This window comes from Mirounga angustirostris, unplaced genomic scaffold, assembly GCF_029215605.1.
Source record: "Mirounga angustirostris isolate CCGP_5_RB_7025 unplaced genomic scaffold, mMirAng1.0.hap1 SCAF_4, whole genome shotgun sequence".
NCBI lineage: Eukaryota > Metazoa > Chordata > Mammalia > Carnivora > Phocidae > Mirounga > Mirounga angustirostris.
The window spans coordinates 19,844,089-19,861,580 of record NW_026991712.1 but is presented as its reverse complement, the minus strand read 5'-3'; the positions used below and the strand labels follow the sequence as shown (position 1 = coordinate 19,861,580).

At 41.5% G+C, this 17,492-nt stretch overlaps 1 protein-coding gene across 4 annotated transcripts in view; it reads left to right on the top strand.

Annotated features, from left to right (window-relative positions):
- The first annotated feature begins 7,415 nt into the window (after positions 1 to 7,415).
- The window catches only part of DEPTOR (DEP domain containing MTOR interacting protein), a 129,442-nt gene continuing 119,365 nt past the window's right edge, over positions 7,416 to 17,492 (top strand). The window contains exon 1 of one of the 4 annotated variants that reach the window (XM_045895979.3): positions 7,416 to 7,740. In XM_045895979.3, the coding sequence (XP_045751935.1) occupies positions 7,619 to 7,740 (122 nt within the window). In that variant the 5' untranslated portion in view covers positions 7,416 to 7,618. The remainder of the gene's footprint in view (positions 7,741 to 17,492) is intronic. The other 3 variants (XM_064587956.1, XM_054512476.2, XM_045895980.3) reach the window with 3 other exon arrangements.

Below are 17,492 nucleotides of genomic sequence, written 5' to 3'. Positions count from 1 at the left end.
ACTGCTATAAAATACGTTGTTGAGGTAAGTAATGAAACCTGAATACGGACTAGGGGTTAGAGAAGAGTTTTTTTTTTTATCAACATTAAATCTCCTGCTTTAGATAACTGGGATGCGGTTATATAACAGAATGTCCATTTTCTTAGGAAATACACATGGAAATATTTAGGAGCAAATGAGCATGATGTCTGCATCTTATTCTCAAGAACTTCAAAAGAAGAATATACATTAGAGGCATTGACAAAAAATGGTAGAAGAAGTGGCGCAAAATGTTAACCATCAATGAGTCTGAGTCAAGTGTATAAAGGCTTAGGGGAGCATCAAGCCTAGATACAAGAAGTGAGAGGTGGCTCTGGGGTATGTATTGGGGTGATTGATTATCGAAGCTGGTAGCTTCCTCATGTCCACCCATACTAAGCTAACAGCAGCTCCATGCATGGGCTGAAGCAGTGTGCAAAATGGTCACGGAAAGGCAGGGAAATGCCTGGTGGCAAATGAATTCCAGGAATGGGGAGCAACAATTCCCAGAAGACAAACCACCAGCAGAACTCCCTACTCAAGCTCAGTTATGGTCTTACGCCTTCTCCCAATTCTCTGGAGGTGGGTTGTGCAAAACAGATGGTGAATGAATGGTGAACACAGATTCTCAAACACAAAGCTGGAAGGAGACAACCAAGAATCAACATTTGTAAAAATAAAGTAAAAAAAAAAGTCACCATTCATGTATGACCAACGACATAAAAAAGAGATCTAAAAAGTCACCAGTTGAAAGAGTTAAGACCAAAGGAAACAGAGGTAATGGAGCAAAAATCCCAAGACTTTTTGATAGATATAATATTTTCAGAGAGGTGAGAGATAATTCATAGATAGAGGTCAACCAGAGGTCAAAGATCATTTCCATTTCTCAAATGTCATTCCCATTTTTAATGATATATTTAGTTGCAGCCTCTCAAATTAGCTCCTTCACTCGTGGTGGTGTCAGAATTACTGAAGTAGAAAAGGCAAAATAGAAGCCTTGAAACTGTCAGAGAAATTAAAATTAGTATCTTTTTTTCCCTCTCTTACGGAGTCTTTTGTTGTTGGTTTTTTTTAAGATTTATTTGAGAGAGAGGGAGCGCAAGCACAAGCAGGGGGAGGGGCAGAGGGAGAAGCAGGCTCCTGGCTTACCAGGGGATTTTTAGATTTTAAGTTAAGTTGCAATTTTACATTTATCTGTGTGATTACTTAATGTCTTAATGTCTCTTTTTTTTTTTCTGTCTCTAAGGGCCCACGTGAGTGGTGAAGGTGGCTGGGTTTAAGAAGTAATTTTTGAGATACAATGGACAATAGTAATTACTTGATTAGACATGAGGAATAAGAAGAGGGGAAAGAATCAAAGATGAATTCTAGGTTCCTGAGCAACTGCATTTCCTCTCACAATATATTGTAGGAAGGGTAGGAACAGACTTGGGATGAGATATGATGAGTCCCGGTTTTGATTTGTGGTGACTGAGGTGCTATGAGAATACACAAGGGAGGACATGCTTTGAAGCTGGATGTAGAACTTGGAGTTTGAAAAAAGGTCTGGCTAGGAGCTAAAAGATAAAGCTTTTAAATATACATATATGGTGATCACAAGAGTGCCTATAAATGAGGTCGCCCAGGGAGAGTATGATGTAGGGAGGGAAAAGTTTTCCTTTCTTCCCTTCTAGGTTTTGGCTTGTCTAATAATTAAATTGGCATAAGACAAATTAATAGGAGAAAAACAAACAATTCATACGTATGGGAGCTCATAGAAATATGAGACTCAAAGAAGTGACTAAAGCAGGCAGCTTTTTATACCTTTTAGACAAGACAATTGACTTGATCAAGTTTGGGCTTGGGGTAGTGAATTAGTGAAGAAGTAATAGGATTTATTTATACAACATTCTCGGCCCTAAATTTCCTTTCTGGTGATGAGGGGGTCTCTCTACCTCCTGGTGCAGGGAGGGTGCCTTTCACAAGGGAGATTTATTTCCTGCTTTCAAGGAGACAAAGGAGGGTCAAAGAGGCCTTCTTGTACCAGCTGCTTCTTAGGTCAACTTTAATTCAAAATAATCAGTATGCCAAAGGGGCATATTTTGGGGCAGCCTGCTCTGAACTCCCTCAGTGACTTTAAAAACTCAGCGAAAAAATGAAGGCTCAGCAACATTTGAAGTGTAAGCCTTGAAAGAAATACCTCCTCAGGTGGCTGGCTGGCTCGGTCAGTAGAGCCATGGGACTCTGAATCTCAGGTTTCTGAGTTCAAGCCCCATGTTGGGCATGGAGCCTACTAAGGAAGGAAGAAAGGAAGGAGGGAGAAAGGAAGGGAGGGAGGGAGGGAGGGAGGGAGGGAGGGAGGAAAAGAAAGACTTCCTTAGGGAAATAATTTCATGATAGGAGAAATGGAATCAAAGCAGTGTCTTGGAAATTATATTACTTTGTTTTTACTTAAAATCATTTCAGATAAGGAATTTCTGATTTACACCAAGATGTCTCTAATTCTACAGGATATACAGCAGTTTAAATTTTAACTGCACCTTCTTTGTTAAGTAAACTTTTGAAGCTTTGCTTATGAAACAAAGCTTTGCTTATGAAACAGGATTTTGCCCACTAGATGGTGGTATTGTGTCATGTTTCACAGAGTGGCCTGTTTTGCCCGGTTCACTTACTGCCTTAGAAAAGAGAAGGAATATCCATTAACGTATTCACTGCATCAAGCACAGAACCGAGTTTCCTATATGTTACCTCAAGCCATCTTTGTAATAATGGAAGTCAGATCATGGCATTCCTCTGTTCAAAATACACCAATGTTCTCAAAAGCTTTCAGCGTGCATATATATATATAATCAATATGATGCCCTTACACTGGAGTATAAGAAAAAGAAAATCATCTATAACAAAATAAAATGTATTTTAATATTTAAGTGACCATAGAAGGTCTAGTGAGATGGTCAGATGTATACAACTATTTATAGTGAATAATTTTTAAATTAAAAAAAAATTGGGGGGCGCCTGGGTGGCTCAGTTGGTTGAGCGACTGCCTTCGGCTCAGGTCATGATCCTGGAGTCCCGGGATCGAGTCCCGCATCGGGCTCCCTGCTCGGCAGGGAGTCTGCTTCTCCCTCTGACCCTCCCCCCTCTCATGTGCTCTCTCTCTCATTCTCTCTGTCTCAAATAAATAAAAATAAAATCTTTAAAAAAAATTTTTTTTGAAGATTTTATTTATTTGAGAGAGAGAGAAAGGGAGAAAGAGAGAGCGCACAAGCAGGGAATGAGAGGGAGAGGGAGAAGCAGACTTCCTGCTGAGCAGAAAGCCCAACACGGGGCTCGATCCCAGGACTCTGGGATCATGACCTGAGCTGAAGGCAGACGCTTAACCAACTGAGTCACTCAGGCACCCCTATAATGAATAATTTTAGAATAACAGGAGACAAGTTTACTGAATATTGCTATCACTTCTTTTTATATTTGGCATTCTAAAATTTGGCTAAATAATATATTATACAAACACACATAGAATCACCACACATGCAACCTCTTAACTGAAAGGAAGTGCAGACTGAAAAAGGTGTCCTGTTCTCATAGTGTGTTTACCACAAATGACAAATGAAACAATTTTTTTTTCTTTTTTTAAATATTTTATTTATTTTTTAGAGAGTGAGCGAGAGAGAAACAGCATGAGAGGGGAGAGGGTCAGAGGGAGAAGCAGGCTCCCCGCTGAGCCGGGAGCCCGACGTGGGACTCGATCCCAGGACCCTGGGATCATGACCTGAGCCGAAGGCAGACGCTTAACCATCTGAGCCACCCAGGCGCCCAACAAATGAAACAATTTTATCTAATGATGAAACTTTCTTGGTAAAATCTGAGCAAAGTACAATTTTTTTTCTCAATGTGCATAATAATTGTATTCCTGGACAAGTCAGAATTATATTAAAATTGTGCAAAAAATATTTTGTGTTTCTATGTAAAATCAAATTAGGTTCTAAGCTAACAGCGAACAGGTTTTTCATCTGCAAGAATATCCCACAGGACCTAGGAAAAACATTCGGGATTTAGGACAATTCTTTATGAGGCCACTGTCCCAGGAAAATGAGAGTATCTAGCATCCCTAGTTCCTGCTCACTAAAAGCCAGTGACAATACCACAACCCGGTCCTAAATTTTCCAAAAATGTCTTCTTGGGGGTGGTCTTTCTCCTGTAGGAGACCCACTATCATTTAGTGTCATTACAAAATCAATCACTAGGTGGCAGTATATACCAAAGTATTGAGTATTTTTGTTGCCCTTACAGCATTAAGAACGTCTTGGGAGGTGAGCAGGACTGGGATTGGAGGACAAGAGGACCTCACATTTATCTATCTGTAATGTTTGATTTCCGTCACTACAAAAAAAGATGAATCAAACATGACAAAAATATTTAAAAAGGATGTGAATTATGACAGATGAACATTTTATTTTCCCTCTACATTTGTTTTTCCCTTCTTAAAGGATCTGTCAACAGAAATAATACTAACCCATCCATTTGCTTCTATTCACATAGAGACTAAAAATCATGGCAGCTGAGGAATAGAGACTCCCATTAATGGTTAAAAGCAACATAAACCGGGGCGCCTGGGTGGCTCAGTCGTTAAGCGTCTGCCTGCCTTCGGCTCAGGTCATGATCCCAGGGTCCGGGGATCAAGCCCTGCATCCGGCTCCCTGTTCGGCGGGAGGCCTGCTTCTCCCTATCCCACTCCCCCTGCTTGTGTTCCCTCTCTTGCTATGTCTCTCTCTGTCAAATAAATAAATATAATCTTTAAAAAAAAAGGCAACATAAACCTTCTGATATCATGAGAGGCACAGGGAAGAACAACACAGTGCTCGAGGGACTGTGAGAGGACAGCACCCAGAAGATGGGGTCTGAGTTCATCTTTCAGATCAGGTGGGAACAATACTCACGTATACAAAGAGGCAACCCCACCACCCATAGCTACCTGTTATTAAGCTTCAGAGTTGACAATATTCTTTCACACATTTTATTCAAGTTCATCTTCTCACCTTGCAGCTTACCCTTAACCAGTACTCCTAAGTGTGGTCTGCCAACTGGTGACCTTTTCCTTTATTGAGAGACACTGAGACATTGAGAGAAATGTTTATAACAATTTGCCAATCTGCTATCTGTTCACCACAACAATAGCAAATTGGGCTGTGTTTTGTACATTTAAAAATTTCATTTCTATTGTATTTTACCAGAATGTCAAACTTCAGTGGATTGAAAACACAAAAACACACCTGTTCCTCAGTTTGAGAAGCACTGGCTCCAAGCACCAAAACAGCCAGAAGGCAGAAAGCAGGTGAGTAGGACAAACTGGAAGAAAAGGCTTACATTTAAGAGTTCCCACCTGTAACAAGTGTGCTCATTAAATTTTCTTTAATCCTCCCCAAACCCCAACGAGATTAGTAGTATGATCTTGACTTTACAGAAGAGGGCAAAAATTAGAGATAATACTGAACCTACCCCGATGGAGCCAAGAATCAAGCCGAGGTCTGTTGGAATTTTCAGCCCTTCTAAGATCTTCACACTTGGTTTAATCACCATGTCAGTGCCTATCCCTCTTCCAGATACACCTGTAGATCACAGTCTATTCTGGGAGAGTTGCTCCTGAGCTCATAGGCTGTGTGGGTGCTCACATGTCCTCAGGAGTCAGACCAATCTTTCCCTAAGTTAGGAAAAAGGATCTGTCTTCTAACCCAGTAGAGCATGCTGTGTCTCATATGTCAAAAGAAAGATTGAAACAATGATAGCAAACAATTCCCACTTCCCATTCACATGTACAGACACCGAAAACCCTTCTCATCAAGCAAGAGAAATAAATTCTGCTCTCTCTCACTGGAGCAGTACAAGGTGTTTTCCGGACTTGAATTTTTTTCCGTACGTCAAGGTGCTTTTTTAAATCATAAACTTTCATGATAAAAGTTTTTTTATCATGATTTTTTAATTATGAACTATTAAACAAGTATTTTGCAAAAAAATATTTCTTTTAATTTGTTTCTCAGAAAAAGTTGCCGAAATTTAAATGAAAACACAATTAGATTTAAAGGAAGAAAAAACAGAAGGCAAGCAACAATAGTGATGATTTACAATATGTAGCCAGAGCTTTTGGATAAAAGTGTTGAACAATGGATAATTAGAAATGTGTAATAACTTAATTTTTTTTCATTCTGCACTTTCAGAAAAGCTTAAAATCATTCAATAAAAGAGATTTAGGGGGGCCAGGTCTGCAATTCTCCTTCATTTTCCAGGCCTACCAATAATTTAAAGATTAGAGATGATGTGAGAAAAGGTGTTTTGTCTTGCACCCAAACCGGAAGGATAGTGAGTATAAATACTTTTGAATAGCAGAATTGGTATAAAATACACAAAGATAATTTGCTTTTCAATAGCCCTCTCATTTTCATTTTTATTCTGTAGATTTACGACAAATCTGCAACTGAAAGATTGTCTTTCCATATAGTATTCACTAAAAAAAATTTCACATTTACTTGTAAAGGTGCAGAGACTTGTATATATGCAAGAATTATAAAAAGCTGCATAAACTGTCAACACACAGGTATCTCCTTACTATAATGACCTCTGCCATTAGCATTACTCGGTTTTCCTGTAGACCAGGCTCTGACCCTGCAGGAGACAGAATAACAGAACATTTATTTGGTATTAGTCAAAGTTCCTTCCATCTTCCCCGGAAAGTCAACAATACCATTATATCCCCGTTTTAAGAAGCAGTCTTTTAAGAACACAACTCTGAAGCCAGAATGTCCTGGGTTTGATTCTTCTTGCATTTATTATGTTTGCCTTGGACAAGTTACACCATCTGTCTGAGCCTGCTTCCTGATGTAAAAGGAGGACAATACCCATTTTATGATTTGTAACAACAGCCTGAAGCATCTTTAATGCAGTAGATGTCAACAAGTGGTATCCACGGTTATCTTTATTTTGTAAAGGAAGAAACTGAGGATTAAGCACATAGGTGGGAGCTGGGTCCCAGGTCTGATTCCCAGGCCAGCGTTCTTTGTTGATTACACTATAAGGTAAGTAAGCTGTCTTAGGTGAGGGGGATTGGGACGAGAAAAATGCCTAATTGCACCAACCCCTGCAGTGACGTGTATATCCCTATATCCCTCATTGTTCACGATTTAGCTACTTTGTTATTATTTTTACTCTGGCAATTTGGAGTATTGACAGTACAATAAAAATACCTTCACACTTGTCTAGTAACCTCCTGGCCTGTCCCCGAGGTCCCACGGCATTAGCTCTGTGGGTAACGACGAGCGAGGTCGCCTACCCGACCTCCACCAGCACGCACCCCGCAGACCCGCGCCCCGCCCAGATGTTTGTATTTCCCCCTTGGCCCCGCCCCCCGGCCGCGCGGGGCTCCAGCCACCGCCCGCGCTGGAGGTCCTGGAGCCTCCTTGCCTAGCACCTCAGCCTACCCACAGGGATTCCCTCTCCAGCCAATCGCGTCTGAGCAACGGGACTGCCCCTAACAAAGATGGCGGGGGAGGCCTCGGCGGGGGCAGGCTGATTTAACACCCAAACCCAAGGCGGCTGGGGAAGACAGTGGTGGCGGCGCGGCCCGACCATGGAGGAGGGCGGCAGCGGTGGCAGCGGTGGCAGCGACAGCAGCACCAGCGGGAGCGGTGGGGCGCAGCAGAGGGAGCTGGAGCGCATGGCTGAGGTCCTGGTCACCGGGGAGCAGCTACGGTAAGGCGTGGGGCAGTGCCGGTGGGCGCGCCGTGGCACCGCCAGCCTGTGCCCGCAGCAGCCCGGCGCGCACACGCGCGGGGCTCGTGCCTCGCGACTCGCGCGGGGCTCCGGGACCGCTGCGGGCGCGTGGACGGGCGGCGTTGCGCCCCTGCCTAGCCGGCTGCAGCCGGGCGCCCTGCGACTCGTGGGCACCGGCGCGGGGCTCCGAGGCGGACGCACAGCAGCGGCTGGTGTGCCCTGCGCCCCGGCCCCGCCGCTGCAGCCCTGCGCCCCGCGGACGCGCCGCCGCCAGTCGCGCGCTCGCTCTTCCCGGGCACCTGGCGCTGCCAGGCCTCCTGGCTGCCAGGCGACCCCGAGCGCGTCCAGAGCGCGAGAGGGTGGGTGTGCAGCCCCCTGCTGCCGCCAGCCCCAGCCTCTTGACTCCTAGGTGAAAGGGCCAGCCCAACGATTGACTTGAGGTCTCCCTCTTTGCTGGCAGATCCTGCTGCACTCCTCTGACGCTCAGCGTTTTCGTCTGTAAAGTGAGGCTGATCGCCGGGACTCCCTTGACGGGGTGTTATGGGGGCTAAACCCCAGGTTCTGAAAAACTACCTGTCGCTACATTGGCACGTCCCCGTCAATCATCAGTGGCGTCCGCGAGGGGGCGTGGAGGCACCTTGTCCGGATGCCCTGCTGCTCTGCCAACTTCCCTAGCGCGCACATTTTGGAGAGCAGAGCCCATCGGCCCCGGGCTGCTGCAAGAATTAGGAATTGACGGGTCTCACCGCACCCGGGACAGGCAGTGAACCCCAGATCCCCCCGCCCCGCCCTTACCACTGGCATCCCATCCCGGTCCTTCTTGGATTCCTGTTTGAGTAATGCACTTCTACGGCCTGACCGGTTCCGCAGCTGCCCGTCGTGTGGTCATAAATCAGTTTGCCAGGGAAAAAAACAAACCCTGGCTCTGAAGCGTGCCGGTCCCTGGCCCAGCTGGCATGAGGCGCGCGCCCGTTCCTTCTAAGGCTTGGCCTGAATCTCCAGGCTCCTTTTGGTTTCTAGATGCTGTGTTTCAGGACCTGAAGGAGAGAGAATCTTTGCAAAGATCCATGAAGGTTTAGTAACCACCCTGCCTGCAGCAGTTAGATTGAGGAAGTAAATATTGGAAGTCAGAGTTTGTTGAGTTTAACGTTACAAAAGGCAAATTGCACACTTCAATCCCTCGATGATTTTTAAACGTATAGTCAAAATTAAAGGGAATAAAAGCTTGTTTTTCCTTCATCAAGAGCATTTTCTAATTGAATAAAAATCAAAAGCTTTTCTGATTCAATCTGAAGCATTTGCTTTTTAATAATTTATTTGCTCCTCGTTACTGTGTCATCTTTTTCAAACTAGGTAGTTTTAATGTTTTTTTAAGATTTATTTATTTATTTTAAAGGGGGTGAGGGGAAGGGGGAGAGGGAGAGAAACTGAAAGAGCCTCCTCACTGAGAGCCAGTTGAGGAGGGGTTGGATCTCATCACCCTGAGATCACGACCTGAGCCAAAACCAAGAGTCAACCAACTGCACCGCTCAGATGCCCCTCATTTCTTTTAAAATAACAAATTGAATGGTGCCTGTCTTTGTCCAGGAAGCACTTTGTCCCTCAGTAGGCAGCTTAAATGCCCTTTCCTTGGGGATCTCCAGAGCAGTTGTTACTCTCCTTTTCCCTAGCACCCCTCTGTACTAAAGTAGGTTTGAGGGCCCCACTTAGCTTGTTGGTAGGAAGAGAGAAGGCTCTTTTTCACTCAAGAGCCAGACCTGGGTTTGAATTTCTGCTCAGCCACTTTGTAGCCAATAGCCAACATTAAGTTGTTTTCAAAACTGACTTTTAGTCAGAGTGGATCTTGAGTTTGCTACTTACTAGGCTGGGACCTTGAACAAGTTACTTAACTAAGAATACTGGGCAGTAATGGAACCCATCTCATAGTGTTGTTATGAGGATTAGATGAGCTAGTGCTTAGAACAGTGCCAGGTAGACAGTAAGCACCATGTCAGCATTAACTATTATAGCTCTGTGACTTTTGACCAGTTAATTCACTTCTCTGAGCCTTTGTTTCCTCATCTATGAAATGGAAATGAAGATTAGTACTTCATAGGGTTGTTGTGGGAATTTGCCCTTGAGCTTCTGTATGAATGAGCATTCAACAATGGTTGCTGGAATTAATCAGTATTATTGGTCTCTTTGCGTCACCACGTGTGACTTCCAGCCAAGGGAGATCTGGCAGGAAGGATTGGGTGGTGGTTAAGAACACAGGGTATAGAATCAGGCTGCCTGGGTTTTTATCCTGCCTCACCATTTAATAGTTCTGTGACTTTGGGGTCAGTTTACTGAGTCACTCTCTAGGCCTGTTTCCACATCTCTTGCAAGAATGTGGTGAGGATTAAATGAGATGATCCGGCTTAGAAAATGTTCACTATTTAATTTTACTCTGGAAAATTATAATCATTGCTTTTTAAAATCTCAACCATGTTAGCACTGTGTCTAGAGCATAGTTATTACTTAATAAATATTTGAATGATGAGTGCATGTGATTAAATATACTACAGTACAGATGATATATTTGGAATTTAGGGATTTCGGTGGCTTCTTGATTACTGGAGGAACCTCTCATAAAGGGGTGGGAATGCAACCATCCTTGCTATCCCTGTCACAACGTGTCCTTACATCCTTAGGTGCTTTCCCACAGTCTGATTGGGGGGACTTTGTGATGTGCAGGCCTCCTACCTCTAACTGCTTCCCATACAATTCCCTTTGTCCTCTCTTGCTTTCGCACTGCTTTCTTGGTCATCAGAGATAAGGCAAATGAAAGTGATAAGGAACTGGGACACCAAGGATTGGGATTTGAAATAAAAAGTTTGGCTTCCAGGCCCAGCTCTGTGCATTTTATTTATTTAATGCCATATATATACATATATATGTATATGTATATATACACACACATATACATATATATAAAATATATATTTTGATATAAAATAAATATACTTATTTAATGCTATGTATTAAATATAATATTTACTATTAACGAAACACACATGAACATATGTATGTATATATTTTTAACCGTATTCCCTTGGTCATGTCAGCTGCTCTGGGCCTCAGTACTCTTACCTGCAGAATGGAAATTAATTATATCCTTCCACAGAAGATTTGTGGTGTTGAATCAAATGGGCTAGAATATGGGAGGGAACTTTGCAAAATAAACAATAAACCAAGATTTAGTTATTGTTATGATTATTATAAGCTCCAGCTGTGAAATTGAGGGCTGGCTCCACAATCCTGACACTTTGAAGGGCAGTTGGTTGCATAAGGACATGAAATTAACTAGCAAACTTAGAAATATCTCCTGCTTCCTTTTCCAGCCTGACTGTGGGGTCCTTTTCCTAATCTCTTCATTCTTTCCCTTTTCATAAAAGATTTTACTTCCTTGCCCAATGTATCTTTATGGTTTTGCATCTTTAAAAAGCATTTGAATACCACTTTATACTGACACGATGGCTGTAAGAAAAGAGATAGTAACAAGTGCTGACAAAGATGTGGAGAAGTTGGAACCTTACACTGCTGGTGGACAGGGAAAATGATGCAGCCACTTTGGAAAACAGTCTGGCATTTCCTCAAAGATAAAACATAGAGCTAACATTTGACCCAGCAATTTTACTCCTAGGTATATAGTCAAAAGAAATGAAAACATATGTCCATATAAAAATGTATACACAAATGTTCATAGCAGCATTATTCATAATAGCTAAAAACAACAGCTCAAGTGTCTATCTGCTGATGGATGGATAAACAGTGTGCAGTATATCCATGCAACAGAATATTATTTGGGATAAAAAGGAGTACAGTACTGATGCATGCTACAATATGGATGAACCTTGAAAATATGCTGAATGAAAGCAGACACAAAAGGCCACATATCATATGACTCCATTTATACAAAATGTCCAAAACAGGCAAATCTATAGAGACAGAAAGTGGTTGCCAGCAGCAGTGGGGAGGGAGAATGGAGGGTGAGTGCTAATGAGTATAGAGTTTCTTTTGGGGATGATGAAAATGTTATAAACTTGTTTGTGGTTATGATTTCATAACTCTGGGAATATACTTAAAATCATCACATTATATTCATTAAATGGATGAATTATGTGGTATGTGACTTATATCTCAATAAAACCATTATAAAAATGGATTTGGATGACACATTTTATTACAGAGTGATAAAAGACAAAATACTGGAAGTTTTATTTTTTTAATTTTATTTTATTATGTTATGTTTTAAAATAAACGTTTGCTTTTTTAATTGGCCAAAGAATGCAATGATATTTATCACTAACTCAATAACATATTATTACTACACCAAACGGAACTGATATTTTATATATATATTTTTTATAGTATCATTCTTGATACAGAACAGAAAAGGTGCCATGAATAGTCGAGAAAATCTCAGAACATTCCTAATTTGAAGATAATTAACCATACATAAATCATTCATGAATAAAGTTTCATATTATGAATTTTCAAATCATTTGTTATTTTTATGTGTTCTATGTATGTCTTTTATCTTGAAATTTGCCATGCAGTCATAACTATGACACTCTAATTAAGACACCCCAAATCCACATCATGTTTCCTCTCTAGGATAATCCCAGAGATACTTACCAAGAAAGTGGTTTGTGATAGAGCATCGAAATAATGAAGCCCAACAATATCACTTTTCTCTTTGTGTTGATTGTAGGCATGGTAATAGTAACAATAAGACTCACTTATATGGCCTTTAATACCTGCCAAGGAGATGTTGTATGCATGAGTGTATATATACGTGTATACATATATATGCCTCTAATATATATACCTTTAATCTGCATAGCAACTCCTTGTAGAAGATATGCTTATCACCCTCATTTTACAGGTGAGAAACCCGAGGAGCAGAACATTTAAACTAACTGGCCGTAGGTTATCCAGACATAAAGTGGTAGAGCTGAAAGTCCCTGCACTTAGGCAGGATGCTAGACTACAACTTAATGGTGTTGTCAACCAAGCAATTTAATGATAAGACAAATGTAAAATGGAATCCTTGTATAAGACTTATCACATTCTAGTGTGACATCTTTTTGCAAACAAATAAGTAGACAAATGATTTTTTCCATTCTATTGGGAAAAATCCAATTTATTTCTGGAAGTGTTTATGTTTTGACAAGATACCTACGTACCTTTTTACTCTCTAACTATTACTCTCTAACATCTACTAACTATTAAACTGGGTCTTCCTTGCCATGTGGTTTTGAAAACTTGATTTGGACTCCACTCGTTCTGAATTTGTAATCATTTGATGCGAAGATAAATTGCAGTTCACAATTTTGCTAGCTGTGGGGATGGAAGTGGAGTGGGGAGGAGAATTAAGAAGGTAATAAGGAATGCTTAATTAAGAGAGAAAATGTTTCAAGCATTCCAGTTATGCTCATCTACCTATACTAAATGTGCTAATTACAACAATCTTGTCCAATCACTAAAGTGGGTTCCCTACAAGCAACTTACTAGGCAATGAGTTTTAGCCAAATTGTAGGAAATTGTACTTCTTTCAAATTGTTTGATGTATTTGCCTTTTTGCTATAACAGACTGCCCTTCCAGACTCTCACAGCCTTGCTATTGCTTTTTTCATAAAAGCACGTTCAATAAATATTGAATTGTTTTCCTGAATTTGCTTTGCAAGTGTTAATACAGTATGCAGATAAAAGGTAACAATCAGCTCATTGAACCAAAAACCAAGCTACAGTAAAGTAAATAAGGGCTAAGGAATTTAGAGCATGCAAAAGAGAAGAAGGAGAAATAGTCCATTTCATTGCATTTTGAACTTAAGGAATTTTACATTTGGCATGGAGATTGTCTTGGGGGTAGCCCCTATTGGAAGCCATTAATATGGAAGCTTAGCTCTAGTAGACACTATAACTGAAGGGAATAGCAGAAAACTACCACCCAGAAGCTACTACTGAAATCTAGTGATCCAAAAAGAAGAAGAACACTTTCATTCTTCTCAAGAGCAGAAATATCCTGGAGTCAGGAAATTACTGCCTATTTGGATAAAGAAAAGGCAGGGTGCTGTAGGAAATAGAGTCACTGTATTTGGAGTCAATGCAGAAAAGCCTAGTGTGGAGTATTGAAATGCCTTTGAATCAGAGGCTCTTCCAACATACAGACTCTGTTCCTGTGAACATCTTTTCTGCTTCACAAATTGGATGTGAGGGCAGGGTGCAGGACCCTGGTACAGAGCAGACCCTTGGTAATGACTCATTTCTTACCAGCAGAGAGCATTGGAGGTACTTTGTCATGTTTTGCAAAAAAAAAATCATGCAAATAGAAGACATTTAGTAAACACTCCATAAACGATGGTGGAATTATTTTATACCCATATGGACTTATTCTCATGTACATCTTTTTCTGAAATGACTGGTGTGTTAGTTGTTAACAAATAACATATTTGTGTTTTCTCAAAGGCCAATACTGATAGTTATGGCTTCCATCTCTCAGAATCAATAAACCTGAAAATAAGGTAAATAACTCTTAAAAGAAGAGAATGTAAGGGGAAGAAAGATCATTCTCCTCTCCTGTTGTTTCCAGTATTCATTTGTATCAGGAACTCACTTGCCTTTATTAAGTGGTGGCTCTTAAGTGGTTGGTTTCTATGAGGTCAGTGATTAGGAAAAGACAGAGAAAACAATGGTCAACCCTCTTTCTACACAGTAGGTCATCACACTTCTCTATGCTCCTCTCCTTGTCCCGAGGAGATGTGGATTCTAGAACTGAGATCCTTGTTCCAATATTTATCAGCCTTAACCATACTTGGAAGGAAGCTCATCATGTCAGTGACTGGTTTTTGTGGATTATTATATACTTGGGGGACAACAATGGAGACACCTTGGGGCAGAGTGGGTTTAGCGGGCCAGACGGCGTGCTTGCAAGCAGCTGTTCCTGGAGGCCGGCGGGCGCTACAGGATCCCTTTTCCTCAGGGCTGACTGGAATGGCTCCATCCTGGAAGAGTTCAGAGAGAACCCTGACTTACTCGGGTCTGCATGAAGAATCACTTTTTTGGAGCTTTTACAATACTTAGAAGGTTGGATAAGGAGAGATGAGATGAAGGGAGAGAAAACGCATGCGGGAGTGTGGGACAAGATGTTCTTTTGTATCTGTAGTTTGCAGATGAACAGCTGTGGCTGGGGTGTGGCAAGAGGGAATGAATGCCAGGGCCTCCAGCTCAGGGAAGCCCACGGCAGCTGCAGGGGAGGTAGGAGGAGGAAGAAGGTAGTTAGCAGCGAGTGACATCAGAGAAAGTCTCATATCTGTCCACCCTTACCCCTCAGCTGCTACTTGTGGATCTGTTGGTGGTGCTGGTTGCTTGCTTATTAGTTTTAATGCTGATGACGCGTTCTCCCTGCAATACTTGTACCTACCCATTTCTGATTCTGGTATTTGCCCAGAGATTTCTTTTATTGAGGCAAGCCGTGGCCCAGCACCCCCCTAGATCCTGGCCTGATGTAGATCATCCACCTTTGAGGGCTCTGCTTTGGGTGGTGGGACTATTACTGCTATAGAGAGCTGAGTGGGGGGGAGATCAGGCAGGAGTCAAGGACAAGTCCTAGCACAGCAGCTCCTCTGATCTTGACTTAAGGTGCGAGAAACAACTGAGCATTCTGATGAACACTCTCCCAATAAGAGGGCAAGTCTCATTTCATGCTCTCCTGTTTTCATTAGAGTTGGGTTAGTCACTGCATTTTATTATGTGCGAAGCTTGGCCATTTTCTAACAAGCTGTGAAATTTGGGAAGAATACGCTGTGAGTGGTGTCTTGACAGAAGTAGCAAGAAGGATTGGAAAGGGGGTAGTGTAGAGATATATAATTATGTGCAGGTCTAAGAGCAACTATTATCTTATTCTTCGAAGAAGAATATGTGAAAGTGCAAATTTACCAAGCAAGTATGTTAAGAAAGGATTGGGTTTTTTTGCATTGAAGAAGAGTTTAGTACATATTTCCTTTGTGTATCCTGGGTTAGTTTGCTATTTACAACGTGATCCTCTTATAAGATTTGCCCACTATTTTCAGGCCCATACATTGAATGCAGCAAAGTGTGAATTGCTTGGATTGTAAAAGTAATTTTCCTTTCTTCTGCTTCCTTTCCTCTTCCTAGGAGGAAAGGAGAATGGAATAAACTTGGATCTTCTTTTCCTTGAGCTGTTCCTGAAGTTCTACGTACCTTTTTACTCTCTAACTTTTCCATGAATGAAAGTGACTTTCACAGAATATATTCACGGCAAAAAGCAAGAGGTTAGTCCCTGTGGTGATAGGATATGTATCTTACATTGAGGCACAGAGTGCCCTTATTTTATGTTCAGTTAAGCTGTGATAAGGTAGATAAAACAAGGCTTTACCAAAGCTCCTACTTATTGTGCTATTTTTCTTCTTAAGAACTGACAACAAAAAGCAGTTTTAGAGATGAGGTTTTAAGGCAGTATGATCTAATTCATAACTATGATTCATTTTCCTTCACATTTGTTAGAATTTATTTTGTTAGCGACTGGGTTGTAGACCCTGATCATCAAACATTAACAGCGGGTAGAACCTAAGCCATCGTGAGAGAATATGAACAGACCTCAGTTGCCATGATACAGAGCACTTATCCTGCTGCTGTACTTACAAGAGCTAAAAGATATCACAGTATTTTAAGGACATCCACATGTAAAGAACAAGAGTGAACTAGAGCTTTTTCTTCCAACAGTTTATCATGAAACACTACAAACATACAGAAAAGTTTAAAGAATTTTACAGTGACTGTCCTTACATCTACCACTTAGATTCCACAATTAACATCTTACCATGTTTGCTTTATCACATCACCGTCTTTCTATCCCTCCTTCTATCCGACTTATTATTCTTGGGTACTTTGGAGTAAGTTGCAGACAATAATATACTTCCCCTAAAACCTTCAACATGCGATTTACTAATATTCACTATTTGTTTTCTGAACAAATGAAGACTGAAGAGAGAGTTGGCTGTCATCAATGATCAGCAGAAGTCTTGAGCTTTGATGTTTTGGGACCATCTTAACTCACAGACTCACAAGATATTGCAGCAAAGCAAAGATCTTCACTGGTGGTCTTGGGCTTAGCTATCTGTACTACTGTGGCAAGGAAGATGCTCTTATCCTGCCTGCCTTAGGTCCCCTTGGGGAAGAGGGGGGTTCACAGCTGTTGTACTTTGGAGAAGGGTTCATTGAGTGTTGGGGAGATCAGAGCAATGTCCTCCGCAAAAGGTAATTTGGGCTCAATGATGAGAAATCAGTGAAAAATTTTTGAGCAGAGTACAATGTGATTAAACCAAAATTTTTGGAGAAATAACTTACAGTTTGGAGTGGAGAGCTTATACAGAGAAGAAGAAAGTGTCCACAGAAAAGACACAGCATAGGAAAGGCTAGGAGACATTGGTATGCGTCTTGGACTCTATGGCTTCCAACATGATTTCCCCTATAAACCTCCCTATCATGATGGTCACCTGTTCAGCATCCAGATACTTTCTCCCTCTTCTCCTACCCCTCACCCACCACCTCTTATTTGGAATATATGTCTCTATGTCTCTGGTATTCAGGATTTTCTTGGTAATAGAAGTAAAATGGAACTCTCAATATATGACCAAAATGCAAGTGGTTCAGATTCAAATCACAAAGAATGATTTCTGTATCCC